Source organism: Panthera onca, chromosome D1 (genome assembly GCF_046562875.1).
Source record: "Panthera onca isolate mPanOnc1 chromosome D1, mPanOnc1 haplotype 2, whole genome shotgun sequence".
In the NCBI taxonomy this organism is placed as follows: domain Eukaryota; kingdom Metazoa; phylum Chordata; class Mammalia; order Carnivora; family Felidae; genus Panthera; species Panthera onca.
Window position 1 is genome coordinate 47447078 of NC_138348.1, and position 13912 is coordinate 47460989.

The following is a 13912-nucleotide window of genomic DNA, read 5'->3' on the forward strand; positions in this document are numbered from 1 at the left end:
GTATAACTCCAAGATACTCAAATAGTCTGGGCTGATGCTTAGACTTACAGCCAGCAGCCTCAGAGTATCTGAGCTCTGCAAGGGCCTCACTAAAATAAAAACTTATTGGGCTCCTCTTTGCTGCCATGGGGCTACTCTGGGGAGCAGCACCTCTCTTCCTTCAAGAGGCTTTGGGCATAAACTGAGTGTTCATGGCTACAGAACATTCTAGAACATCAGTAGCATGGGGGAAAACCATGCATGCCCAGGGCCGAGGGAGCCCAGTGGCCTAGGAGACATATTCAGGAGACTGAGTTTGGTGGAGACCAACACTGATGACTCTAGAGGTCCACTTGGGTACATGGACCCTAAAAGCAGGAGGTCCTGGGCCTCTGGTGGTGGTCAAATTCAGGCCAGTCATGGGGAGGGGAGTCCCAAGGAACTAGACTTTTCAGAGCAGGACCCCAGCCTATGCCTATGGGGACCAGGGCCTGGCCCCCAGGGTGGGAGCTATGGGAGCAAACCAGCATGCCACACCCCAGCAAGTGGATGGAATTTGGGGCAGGGTGTCTCCGTCCTAAGGAAGAACTAGGGCTCTGTGAAGAAAACCAAGGCACATGTTCAGTCTCAGGGAGGAGACCAACACATCAGAGAAGGGCAGCCTGAGGCTGCATGGGAATGCTGGCCCCCACACCTCCCGTAGCCTCTCTGGACCCCAGGCATCTGGACCCACCGATAACTCTAGGCCCAAGGTCCCCCCCAGATTCCCCTGTTTCGTCTATAGCCTCTGACTCCACTCTCTGCCCCGGCTCCCAGGGAGGCCCCATCCAGAATCGCAAGTCCAAGCGCTGTCTGGAGCTGCAGGAGAACAGCGACTCGGAGTTTGGCTTCCAGCTGGTGCTGCAGAGGTGCTCAGGCCAGCACTGGAGCATCACCAACGTCCTGAGGAGCCTGGCGTCCTGACCCTGCTGGGAGCCGCCCCCGCCCGTCCCTTTGCTACTGTGTAGCACCTGCTGCAATGCTGCCTGCTGTCTGGGGGGTTGTTTGAGTCTGGGGGAACCAGGTTAGCGGGACCCCCCAAAAGAGCTTTTTATTTCCTATTCAATTTTCATGGAGTTTATAGAAAGGTGCTGAATGGTGGGTGATGGTATAATATCATAAACTATTTTGCAACTGTAAATAGGGGACAAATGGAAAATATTTATAACTGACAATAAAATACTATTGATTAAGAAAAGGGCTTTTGCAGTCATTTGGTGCACAGTGGAGCTGCCTGCCTGGTTCCTCTGAACTTGGAGTTCTTGTAGCCCGCTTTCTTTGTGAGGCCCAGGGTGGCGAGTGGGGCACTGTGACCTCACAGTCACCTCCAGAGAGAAGGCTCCTTCTGCCTCTCCCACAGCAGATGCGTCCTTTGGAGACAGCATTCCTGAAGAAAGCAGGGTTTCTGCTGGCCCCCCGAGCGTCAGCTGCTGGGCTTTAGGCTTCAGGCCACACTGCCCCATCTTGATATCACCTTCCTCACCTCCCAAAGCGGTCCATCGCCCCGGCCCTCAGCAGTGACCCTGGCCTACAGCAAATGCCTCCTTCCAGTTGCTAAGACGGTTCGGCTCCTTCCATGAGTCACAGTGTATTTGTTTCCTGGGGCTGTCATAACAAAGTGCCACCGACTGGCTGGCTTAAACAGAAATTCATTCTGTCCCAGTTCTGGAGGCTGGGAGTACAAAATCAAAGATGGGCAGAGTTGGGTCCTTCCCAGTGCTGTGAGAGGATCTGTTTCAGGCCTCTCTTCTAGTTTCTGATAGCCTCAAACATTCCTCAGCTTGTAGGTGGCCATGTGCTTCTTGTGTCCCTCTGTGTGTCTGCCTCAGGGTCCACATTTCTCATTTTTACAAGGACACCAGTGATATTGGATTAGGGCCCACCATTGTGGCCTCCTTTTAACTTGATTACCTCTGTGAAGACTATATTTCCAAATAAGGTCACATTCTGAGGTACTGAGGGGAGAGGACTTCTCGTCTGAGGTACTGAGGGGTAGGGACACAATTGAACCCATAACACATGGCTCTTTCAGTTATGGTTCCACGTCACCCCTCTGGGCCCAGCCTCAGGAGACCAGTGGCCCTCAGAATAGAACCATGTTTCTTGGAGCCTCTTACTCAATCCTCTGTCCCTCCAATAGCTTCCGGCTGAGTGGTTCTTGTCCCAATCCAAAGTAGGCCTTCCTCAGGTTGAAGGCTCCTGTTTTTAGTTTGAAGGACACCCCAACCCCACCTCCAGCACCACCTCCAACCCTCTCGCTCATAGCAGAGCAGTAGTGAGTGTCAGGCTGTAGGACCGAGGCAGGAGAGGAAACCCTTCCTGGACAGATTTCAGCCCCACCCACCCTCTCAAGTTCTCTGGGACCTCCTTCCCAGGGGCCTCCAGTCCCAACACCTGCTTGTTGGGGATCAATAATCTATAGCTGAAACACTGGTGATCATAGAGATACCCCTGTGCCTCAGGGACCCCCAAGGAAGAGGAGCCTCTCGTCTTGGCCATCTGGCACACCAAGACACCCGCATGCACAGGCTTCACCCTAGAGGGCCACTAGGCCTTCCCAGGCTGCCACCATAGCCGCCCCGCACCCCCCCCCCCCCGCCCCACCTAGGGTTACACTGCTTTCCCACCACAGACCAGAGAGGATACCCAGACATTGGCCAGGCGGCTCCCACCTGATGGCTCCCACCCAGGAGGTGGACACGGGAAGCAAGACCCTCAAGAGGGAATTGTAGGCACTGCCTTTGCCATATTCCGGAAGCCAGGGCCTCAGTATGGCTTCCCCCACACTTATTCCTCTACCTCATTCTAACAAACTCCTCTGAGCCCTGCAACCCAGCCACGCTTCCCAAGTCCCCTCCATTCTAGTCTCATCTACCCACCTGGTGCTTCACCTCTCAGCACCAATTGCTGTGCTTCATCATCACCCCCACACACGCGCCTGCCAGTGGCCCCCAAGTCTGGTCCCCAGACCAGCGGCATTGGCGTCATCTGAGGACTTATTAGAAGGGCGGTTCTCGAGCCCCACCTGGAAATCCTGAATCAGAAACAGGGTTTTAACAAATGGTCCAGGAATTCTGATTCCCTGCTGAAGTCTGAGACCCCTACTCGGTCCCCGCCAGGATCCCTTCCCTTGTACCCTTCCTCCTGCTCTCTCCCAGGCCTCCCACCCCAGCTACATCCATCACGTGCTCCCCTACACCCGGCGGCCTCTACTTGAAGCCACAATCACTGACCCCCCGCGTCTACCCACACCCACACCTCCACAGCCTGCGCCCCGTCCCTGCTGTAGGGCAGAGGAACCAGGAGTGGGGACTCTGAGTCAGCCTCAGCTATTGGCTGGATGGTCTCGGGCAGCCACTAAACCTCTCCATCTCTGTTTCCTCTCCTTAAAAAATAGGAATGTCTTCTGTGGGGTTGTTGTGAAAATTAAACGAGTGGGAATTTATGTAAAACACTAAGAACAGCGATAGGTACATGGTAAGTGCCATCAAGCCGTAACTACTATTATTTTATCCACTGGCATCCTAACACCCAGCCGCCGTCATGGATATCCACACCTTGACACCAGTCGATGCCCATACTTCACCAGGCCTGTTGGCTTCTGTGGCCCATCCAGCCTGTGCCAGCATCTACACCGTCAGTCTCACCTGCCTAGAGGCGCTTGCCCTCACCCAAACCCACACTTTTACAAACTCCGCACATCCCTGTCCTATCAAAGGCACCCTGCCTTCAGCCACTCCCAACATCTACACTCTAAGAAGCAAACCCCAGAATAGAGCTCTCCCCTTTGAGCTAATCCGGGGGCAGTGAAAACAGGGCGATAGGGGGCAGCTCCTCCCTGAGCCCAGAGGCCCAGGCCCTGGTGGGAGAATTGTCTCGGAGATAATCCCTGAGGGCCCTGGCCCCCAAAGAGTGAGGGCCACATGGCCAGTCCAGGCTCACTTGGGTCTCAGAGGCATAAAAGTGAGACACACAAGGTCACACGTCTCCAAAGCAGAGGGGCTGGTGAGCGTGGGGCAGAGGCAGGAGGGGAGAATGTAAAGGAAGGAGGCCAAGGGCACTCGGCCACATCCAGCCTCAGCTGGCTGCTTTTCCCTGATGTTGGTGCAAGCTAACTAGCAGCTGTCTGGGGGCTCTCTGAATGCCCTGGAGTGAGATCATTATTTTCTTAATGGTTTGCACATCCGACGACTTGGTAGAAACAGGAAACGGTTTTGATACCATTAAGGGCTCTTTTAGCAGGTGTCTAAGACCTCCAGGACAGCGAGCCCCACAGCCTGGTTCCACAGCTCAGCCCCAGCCCTCGCCTGCGGGTACCCAGGCTCCCACCCGCTCCGAGAAGTGAAGGGAGAAGATGGGCCCCTCACTCCCGACCGGAAGTGGACACGATTGTTTGCAGAGACAATGGCAGAAGCCAGCGACCTGGCCGTATCCTGGCTGGCCCCAAAGGTCACTTTCCAGGGGGTCACAGACCTGCAGCTCCTGCAGCTTCCTATGTCTCTGTCTGAGGCCCTTCTCTGGCCACAGGCACATGCTTGGGCCTGCGTGTGGGTAGACCGAAGTACTGAGGGGGTTGGGCCTCAGGAACAAGCCCGTCCGTGAGGGATGGGCCTCCTCACCCTTCAGGAACACACATGTGAGGCCTCACCCCCCACCGCACAGTCCCCCCATAGGACTGAGCCCCAGTAACCCACCTTAATGGGCACTTCACTGGCATTCCTCCCTCCCTATCTCCCCGCCCTCCAGCTCCCTCCTTGTTGTGCCCCAGTCACCTCCCACATGCCAGTCTTTGGGTCTGCTCCAGGAGAAGCTGCTCATGGCCACTCCTGCACCACAGTCTCATGCCCCTGACACAGGGCCACCCAGACACCAGGACGCCCAAATCCACATCTATATCCTGAGCTCCAGGCCCAATCTCCGGCTGCTGATGGACCCTGGGCATCTGGGTGGGTGTCCCTCAGACAATGCTGATGTGACAAGCAGAGAACCAACCCATTGCTCCTCTCCCAGGACCGCTCTAGTGACCTCCACCAGGTGCTCACGCCAGAGACCTCCTCTCGTCCCTCATGCCCCCACTGCTCACATCTTGCTTCATTGCTCGCATGGGCCCCGCCACGCCACCTCAGCAGCCCTCCTCCCTGCAACGGTCATAGTGATCTTCCTGAAATGCTATGTCATCAGTTTTTCCCCTGGCCTAAAACTGTCGCCTGGGTCTCACCGAAGATGGTAAATGAGTAGCTCGGGCACCAGCCGCAGACTTTCCTCCTTCAGTGAGTCCAGGAACTGAGTTTCGGAAACGCCCAGGTCAGGGGTGGGCTGTGGGTGTGAGAGGGCCTAGCTTCCTGGCTGTCACATGCTCTGGATGCCTGTGGCCCTAACCCACCCTCTAGAGATGTTGGTGACCCGTATCTTCTTTGTTTTTTTTCAAGAAGTTTTTCTTGGAGTGAGTATGAGTTTTCCAGAACTTCTGTAACAGTGCCACACACTGGGTGGCTCAAACAACAGAAACGTGTTGTCTCCCAGTCTGGAGTCCAGAAGTCCGAGATCAAGCTGTCAGCAGGGTTGACTCCTCTGAGGGCTGTGACGGAAGGTTGTGTCCAGGCCTCTCTCCTTGGCTTACAATTAACCATCTTTTCCCTGCGCCTTTGCACTGTCTTCCCTGTGTGTGTGACTCAGTTTCCAAATTTCTTCCTCTTTTTTAAAACAAATTTTTTTTAACGTTTATTTATTATTGAAAGACAGAGTCAGAGCGGGAGCAGGGGGAAGGAAGAGGGAGAGGGAGACACAGAATCTGAAGCAGGCTCCAGTCTCTGGGCTGTCAGCACAGAGCCTGACTCGGGGCTCGAACTCACAAACTGCGAGATCATGACCTGAGCTGAAGTCGGAGGCTTAAACCGACTAAGCCACCCAGGTGCCCCATCCAGTCATATTAGATTAGGACCCATCCTAATGTCCTCATTTTAATTTCACTGCTTCTGTAAAGACCCCATCTCCAAGTAAGGTCACATTCTGAGGGGACTTCCAGGACTTCAACATATGGATTTTGGGGGGAAACACAACTCAGCCCATAAAAGGGAGCAGAAGAGGGGTGGTGAAGGGCATACTCCAGGTTCCGGGGGACTGCCTACACTCATACCCACCTTGCCTGGCAAGTCCTGCCTGTTGGGGGCACCCCAGTTGTCCTGGTGTCCCCAGGGAAGAGAGTGGGCACTGAGCAGGTGACAGGGAGTTTGTGCATGCAGACCTGAGAAGTTTATCGTTGTCCTCTGTATCCACACCCCTTTTGAGGAAAACTGTCCCAGCCACAGCCCTAGCTGTGACCCCCTGGTACCATGACCATGCTGTCTTCCTCCACGGGGAGTCAAGTTGACCCAAGGGAAGTGTCCATAGGCTGGCCAGTAATCAATGACTTAACACAGAAAGATGAATGGGGTCAATCAAATTCTGCTTGCACATTTGCACTGTGACACACATAAAGAATCAATCAGAGGTGCCTGGGTGGCTCAGTTGATTGAACGTCCGACTTCGGCTCAGGTCATGATCTCACAGCTAGTGAGTTCGAGCCCCGTGTCAGGCTCTGTGCTGACAGCCCGGAATCTGGAGCCTGCTTGGGATTCTGTGTCTCCCTCTCTCCCTGCCCCTAACCCACTCGTGTTCTGTCTCTCTCAAAAATAAATAAACATTTAAAAAAATTAAAAAAAATCAACCAGTTAGTGAAGAAGCCATGGCCATACGTAGAGATATGCCATAGGGTAGATTGGGGCCCCAGGAGGACCGACCATGCCACAGCCTCGTGCGTGCTGAGGTCACGAGGGGGAAACCACAGCTGAGCGGAGCAGAGAAAGGAGCTGATGAGCAGAGGCAGCAGACCCGCCGTGAGGAAGGTGTAGCATGTGGCCATGACACAGACGAAGACCAGAGACAGCCTTAGAGCTGCCTGCATTTCCTCCTCATTCCAGACCCCACCCATCCACATCCTGCCAATTCGCCTTTTCCCAGAGTTGGCTGAACGGGTCCCTGCCCTTTACAGCCAACAAGACTGACCGGAGCAGGATGTAAAGATTTTAGACACCAGAACCTGCTCATTCCCAGACCCTCACACGTGTGTGAACACGCACACCATGCCTACAACTACTGCGCACATGTGCAGCAGAGGGACATCATCTGCACCTTCTATGTAAACGCATGCCCAGGCTCACACAGCCCCTCACGTGCACACGTGTGTGCACTCACATGCAGCGGTCACATAGATACATGCATGGACACACACACACACACACACACACACGCACACACTGACTCCAAAGAGAAGAGCTATTTCTGCCCACTCCCCAAAGATCTTTTGGGCTGCCGTCGCTTAACACCATTTAACATGGTTCTTGTGAAGCAGAGGAAATCCGAGTTCTTCCGTCCTCACCATTTCTTCCTAATTCCAGGTAAGAGATACAAGGCAGTTCCGAGGCAAGATGGAGAGACTCTCTAGCCTTAAGAGTCTGTGTTTGTTTGCTTTCCTCGTGATGACAACCATCTAAATAGCCCAAGAAAGCAAACATGAACAGAGCCACCCAAAAATGTATCCTCCCTCAGCCATGCCCTCTCTCCTGACTTCAGCCAAAGAGGAGGGAGGGGAATGTAGTAGATGCACTGGCCCACATCCAGCCCCTGACCCCACAAGACCCTCAGGTCCCGCTGCCCCGCCCTCTGGCCTCAGCCCATCTCTCCCCACCCACAGACAGGAATTTTGTCCTTCGTTGGTATCTGGCTCACACGATTAGCCAGAAAGGGCCTAGGGAGGCATCAGCCCTACTATGTGTATGTTTTCAAATTACACAGCATAGCCACACCCGGAAGCCAGACTTTCAAGGCTGTCACCACGTCATGCCTGTCTCTGTTACCTCCCTTGCTTGGCCTAGGGGTGGGGGCTCCCCCCGTGGTCTCCACAAGCTGTGACCCAAGCAGGCTTCATGGGCTTGTGGCATGAGTCTCCGAGCTCAGGGCCCCCACCTCGGCTTAGTTCCATGCTCTTGTGTCTTGAAATTCTTAATAATTTCTGAACAAGGAGCCCCGTACTTTTATTTTGTACCTGGACCGGCAAATTATACTGCAGATCCTGCCTGTGACACAGCATTTTTTTTTTAAGAAAACACCCACAATCTAGCCCATGACACAGAACCTTTTGCTAAGAGGAGCTGCTTCTGGTGAGAGAGGCACCTGAGCCAGGACTCTGGGACCTGTGCCCCTCTCTGCCCCTCCCCCCTCCTCTTCTAGAGGTGCTGCCACTCTCACATCAGCCCCTAGGGGGTGCTGTGCTCCCTTTGTGCTCAGAAGTGTGGGCCCAGATCCCATCCCTGGGTTCCGTGGTAAGGCTCGCCAGGATTTCTGTGAGGGATCGAACTGCCAACAGGAGTTCCAAGGAAATGACCCCCATACCAAGGAGCGGTGCGAGAGTTACTTTCCCCAAAAACTTTCTGCTCCCCTTCGATGTCCTACTCACACTTTTCCACAGGCCTGGTCCGTCTTCAGCTCCTGACCACGGAAATGCCCCTGGCATAATCTGACCCGTTTCCCTACTCGGACAAAAGGACCCTTCTGTGCTCCGCAACTGAATCAGGACCTTGGAGGAAGCAGATGATGCCCCCGGAGGTTAACTGAAGAGGGTTTCAGGAGAATGACAGCGTTCTTCAGAGGTGTGGGCAGGGTAGGGGGAAGCACGCCAGACAGCAAAAGTGGACGCTGTACCTACTCTTCTAGCTAAAGGGACTAAGAGCAGGGGGCTTCCAACCCTCACTGATGCTGCCATGGGAGTGGGTTGCCCAGCAGGACGGACAGCCACAGCCTGAGGGCCCCCCACTGTAGAGCCCGCAGCCCAGCAGGGAGGGAGCCTTTGGGGAGCAGGGGGAAGGCTTAGGGCAAATACCTCCACTTCTTCCCCATTGCCCCCCTGCTGTCAGATATTCTACCAGAGCCTCGCATTGGCCAAACCCAACTGGAGGCAGAGGGCAGAAGAACCACTGATGCAGTCCACACAGCAGGCAGGGAAGAGCCAAGAGGGAGAATAACCAGCACATTCACGCTCAGCCTCACCCTGGTCTGGGTGTCCCAGGCCGCCTACTGGCCCTCTCACCTCACCAGCTCACACGCTTCCCCCAGTCTCTGGATGCCTCCTGCCCTGAAACTGACCATACCTCGTACTTTCCCACTTAAGTATTCCTTCACTGATGTGAAAGAGAAGGGAGAGAGGTCTTCCCACCTACAGCTGGAGTCTCTCAAGGATCTTGCCTCTTCCTGTCCACTTCCTCTAGGGTCATCGAAATTCAGGCATCCTTCAGGGGCACCTGAGTGGCTCAGTCCATTAAGCATCCAACTCTTGACTTCGGCTCCGTTTATGATCTCACAGTTGTGGGATCCAGCCCCGCATCGAGCTCTGCACTGACATTGTAGAAACTGCTTGGGATTCTCTCTCTCCCTCTCTCTGCCTCTCCCCTATTCATGCTCACTTTCTCTCTCCCTCTCTTTCAAAATAAATAAACTTGAAAGAAAGAAAGAAAGAAAGAAAGAAAGAAAGAAAGAAAGAAAGAAAAAGAAACTCAGGCCTTCTTCAATAGCCTCAGCCCCTCCTGACCAGCATGTGAGGGAGCTGACCTCACTGCCCTAGAAGAGCCTAGGATGGGCTTTGACCTTGTAGCCCTGGACTAGCAAAGAGATCCCATCCATTTGAGGGCATTTGGTTGGCCACAGCTTCCTGGAGTGATGTGTTGGGAAAGACTCTGGCTCTGGCTTCCATAGGCAAGGGTACCAGAGTGGGTGAGCAGAGGAGAGGATAGGAATGCATGGGCGCCCCGCGTTTGGCCTTTCCACCCTGCCCATCCACCCCCTCCGTTGTGCTCCTCCAGAAGTCTGATTCCCAGCTGGGGCCTCTCCGTGACCCTCGGCCCACTGGGATGGTGCTCTGCAGCCTCTTGTTGGCTGGGCTGCTGCTGCTAGAGACCACCTACTCATGGGGGCTCTGCGCTGTCCCATCAACCCAAACCCCTGCTCATTGCTGTCACCTGCCCAAACCACGTGGACCCTCCAGCTGCGCTGTGGCATTGGCCTTTGCTGTAGGCACACCTTCCCCAGCCTTTCCCCTTTTGGGCTCTGGCACCCTCTGCGTCCCTGCCAGGGAAGGGGCCCAAAGTTCAGCATGTCTGCTCACCTCCACCATGCCTGGACCATGCCGGGTGTCTGGGGGAAAGGCCCAGGCCAGGAAGGTCCTAAAAATGATCATAACAAATGTCGATTATTTCTACAGCCTGCCACCAAGGCAAGTACTTTCCATTTATTTTCTCATTTAACGTTCATTATAGTCTCACCAAGCAGTGCTATCATGATCACCCCCAGTTTACAGTGAAGAAAACTGAGGCACACAAAGGCCAAGTCATTCTATAAGGACATATAACTAGTAAGAGACAGAGGTTGGATTTGAACCCAAGGAGGCTGACTGCAGAGCCTGACCCCCTAGCCTCTACTATGCTGTCTGCCTCCTTTGGCCACCTTTGGCAACACCGCAGTAACCTTATGCTCCAAGCCTCCATGACACCAGGGTGCCCCAGCCTGAGGCTCTACCTGGACCGAACGAACAAACACAACTAACACCCATAAGAGCACCAAACCTGCCCCGGACCCATGCTGGTGCCTTGCCAACTCACTTAAACTCTTGGTGCCCTACAAGTTAGTTCCCATTACCAGCATCATTTTATAGATGAAGACATCAAGACATAGGAGTGAACTAGCCGGCCCAAGGTCATACAGATAGGAAGTGGCAGTAGCCAGAATTTGAACCCAGGCCCCCTGCTGCCCGAGCCACTGTGCCACACTGCCTTCCAGCCTCCTGGCTGCCTTCATGTGACACAGAATCCACAGGACATGCCAAGGCCCCCAGCAGCCAGCATCCCCCCAGGCTCTACATGCTGCCAGGGCTGTGCAGACCGCCCCCCTGTTTCAATTCCCTGGCGAGCCTGACCTTCTGAACGTGACCACAGCAAGAGTGTGATTAATGAGCCAATTATTTCTGTGGAAGACATCGTGCAAAATAAATAGCCCATTTCCCTTCAATTTACTGTTTTAATAAATAAATAGCACTCCATGCTCTGGTTTTGTTTATTGCTGCTCATACCTGAAAGTTTGTGATGAATCTTCATGTTGTTCATTTTCAAAATTAATCAGATCTGCCCGATGACTTTGAAATATAGGACTGCATTTGTCCTTCGATGTCAACAGCAAGACAGGCAGGAGGGGCTGCAGGGAAAGGCAGTCTGGGGGAAGGGAGAGCAGTGGGTAGGGTGCTCAGAGCTCTGAACCGGTAGTTGTGGAGGCCCAAGTGCCCACATATGAGAAGTGTGGCCAGGGAGGCTGACTGTACCTTGGTGATTGATGGTTCAAGGAAAACCAAAGGACAAGGGCATAGGAGGGGAAGAAACTTCTTTCTCCACTTTAAACTTGGGCAGGGGCGCCTGTCTCAGTCCATTAAGTGTCCAGCTCTTGATTTCGGCTCAGTTCATGATCTCTCTGATCATGATCGGGCTCTGAGCTGACAGTGTGAAGCCTGCTTTGGATTCTCTCTCTCCCTCTCTCTTTGCTCCTCCCCCACTCACTCCATCTCTCAAAATAAATAAACTATAAAAAAATAAAAATAAAAAAATAAACTTGGGCAGACTGGCCAAACCAAGGACACTGAATAAGAACAGTATGTCTGTCTAAACCTCACCAAGTGGGCCAAACTCAAATAGGCCTTTACCTCCTTCCCAGGGGTGACGAGGGATTGCAAAGTCATGCATTCAGCAGGCTGTCTTTTGTAGATCCCTGGGTACAGGCAGAGAGTGAAAGGGCAGGAGGCCAGGTGTCTCCTGTGGGGCACTCACCAGCTGAAGGGAAGTCTTAGGTAGGGTGTTAGGCCATCAGAGTTTAATGTAGCCAGAAGTAAAAGAAATCCAACAATGGGATGTTTCTGATGCGCGTTTATAGCCTACATATCCATCTTGACATCCATCTTAAGTTTCACAATAGCCCACAAGGTAAATATTAAGTCCCCATTTTACAGATGAGGAAAGGTAGTGGCTCAGCTAGGATTGAGAACTTCCCCAACGTCCCAGAACTAGTAAGAGGGAATGAAATAGCTCAGATTCATATCTACTTCTTCAGACTCCAAGACCAATTTTACTATTGTTTCTCATGTAGACATGGGGTGTGCGTGTGTGTGTGTGTGTGTGCGCATGCGTGTGTGGCCTGCCTGAGACAGTCAGAGAATGCCACAGAAAAGAGGTGGTGATTTATAATCTGGGGTTTGTTAGGTGAGTAGGAATTTTCTGGAAAAGGCAAGAGAAAGACATGTCAGCAAGAAAGAAGAAAAGGGGGAAGAGAAAAATGATCAATCCTGAAGAATGACTGGATTTGAAGAGTAAGAGAGAGAGGAGAGACTGCCCTTCATCTGCCTCTCTTGAGAGTGAAGGGATCTGTCTCATCTCTGCCCTCAAGTCTTCCCTTGGCTCTCACCTCCCTAACCTCTAGGACAAAGCCCACTCCTCCAGCAAAGACGAAATAGCAGGCTGACTTCTTGTGATTCTCCATGCCTCCATGGCCCAAGGCAGTCAGGGGGACCAGACCTCTCTGCCCGGCTAGACCAAAGGGGAATCGCTGATGTAGGAGCAAGCCATGTTTTCCATTTACGCACGCTTTACGAAACTTTCTCGTAGTCCAGGGGAAACACACAAATATAAAAGCTAGGCCTTTGTAGGGTCTCCACAACCAACTCCCTTCTCCAGGGAAAAAGCTCAGCTCAGAGCCTTGGCCTCTAGGCCTCAGGTCTGCATCCTGGGAGGGTATCTCCTTCTTCAGTCTGTGCAAAGAGACATGGCATGGAGTCCCCACTTGGAATGTCTAGCATTAAAAATTTTTTTAAACGTTTATTCATTCTTGAGAGACAGAGCGTGAGTGGGGGAGAGGAGGAGAGAGAGGGAGACACAGAATCTGAAGCAGAGAATCTGAAGCAGGCTCCAGGCTCTGAGCTGTCAGCGCAGAGCCTGACGGGGGGCTCTAACTCACCCACTGTGAGATCATGACCTGAGCTGAAGTCAGATGCTTAACTGACTGATCCACCTGGGCGCCCCTGGAATGTCCAGCATTTAAAACAAGACCATGCCCTACACCTCGACTATCACTGAAGCCCCCTTACCTGTCTCCCCCCCTAACCTCCCACACTAATGCTTCTCAGCATGTGATCCACCCTAGCCCTACCCCCACCCCAATTTGAATTACTAGGGTGTTTGTAAAATGCAGATCTGGGGCCACCTTGCTCACCGAGCTAATGCATTCGTGCTAGTCCTTGGGGATTCATCTTAAAATCTGTCTCCTCTGAGAGTTGTCCCCGAGCCTCCAGGACCAGGCTAGTGTCCCTCTCCCTTGCACTGTGACTGGCTGTGGACTTGTGCCCATGTCCAGCCTGACTGTGGGTACTTGATTTTTTTGTATCCCTAGCTCCTAGCACTGTGCCTGGTATGTACACATGTATTCATTCATTCATTCATTCATTCATCCATCTGTCCAACACATGTGTATCAATCATCTGCTGGGTGCTGTCCTCATCCCCTGCTGTCCCCATCCCCTGGGATCTGTCCCCATCCGTATGCTACGGATATGATAGGGAATACAAAGAGACACAGTCACTACCCTCATAGACCTTACAATCTGGTGGAAATATTAATCGAGTAATTAAACAAATACTAATCAAGTAATGAAACCAACAATGTAAAATTGCAACTGTAGCAAGTGCTAAGAAGAGGACATACGGAATTCTGACAGAACCAAAGGCGGATAAACCTAGTCAGGGAAATAAAAGATGCCAAGGACGTGACATTTG

At 52.9% G+C, this 13912-nt stretch overlaps 1 protein-coding gene and 1 long non-coding RNA gene across 2 annotated transcripts in view; one reads left to right on the forward strand and one right to left on the reverse strand.

The window, feature by feature from the left end:
• GALNT18 (polypeptide N-acetylgalactosaminyltransferase 18) overlaps positions 1-1211 on the forward strand; it is a 351350-nt gene extending 350139 nt beyond the window's left edge. The window contains exon 11 of the mRNA XM_060606015.3: positions 796-1211. Within this exon, the coding sequence (XP_060461998.1) occupies positions 796-942 (147 nt within the window). The 3' untranslated portion in view covers positions 943-1211. The remainder of the gene's footprint in view (positions 1-795) is intronic.
• Positions 1212-7269: 6058 nt separating this feature from the next.
• On the reverse strand, positions 7270-9425 carry LOC132662452 (uncharacterized). The gene is made up of 3 exons (XR_009602586.3): positions 9269-9425; positions 8513-8632; positions 7270-7546 (listed from the first exon to the last, which is right to left on the reverse strand). It is a non-coding gene; the product is annotated as an uncharacterized LOC132662452 (long non-coding RNA).
• Positions 9426-13912: the final 4487 nt, after the last annotated feature.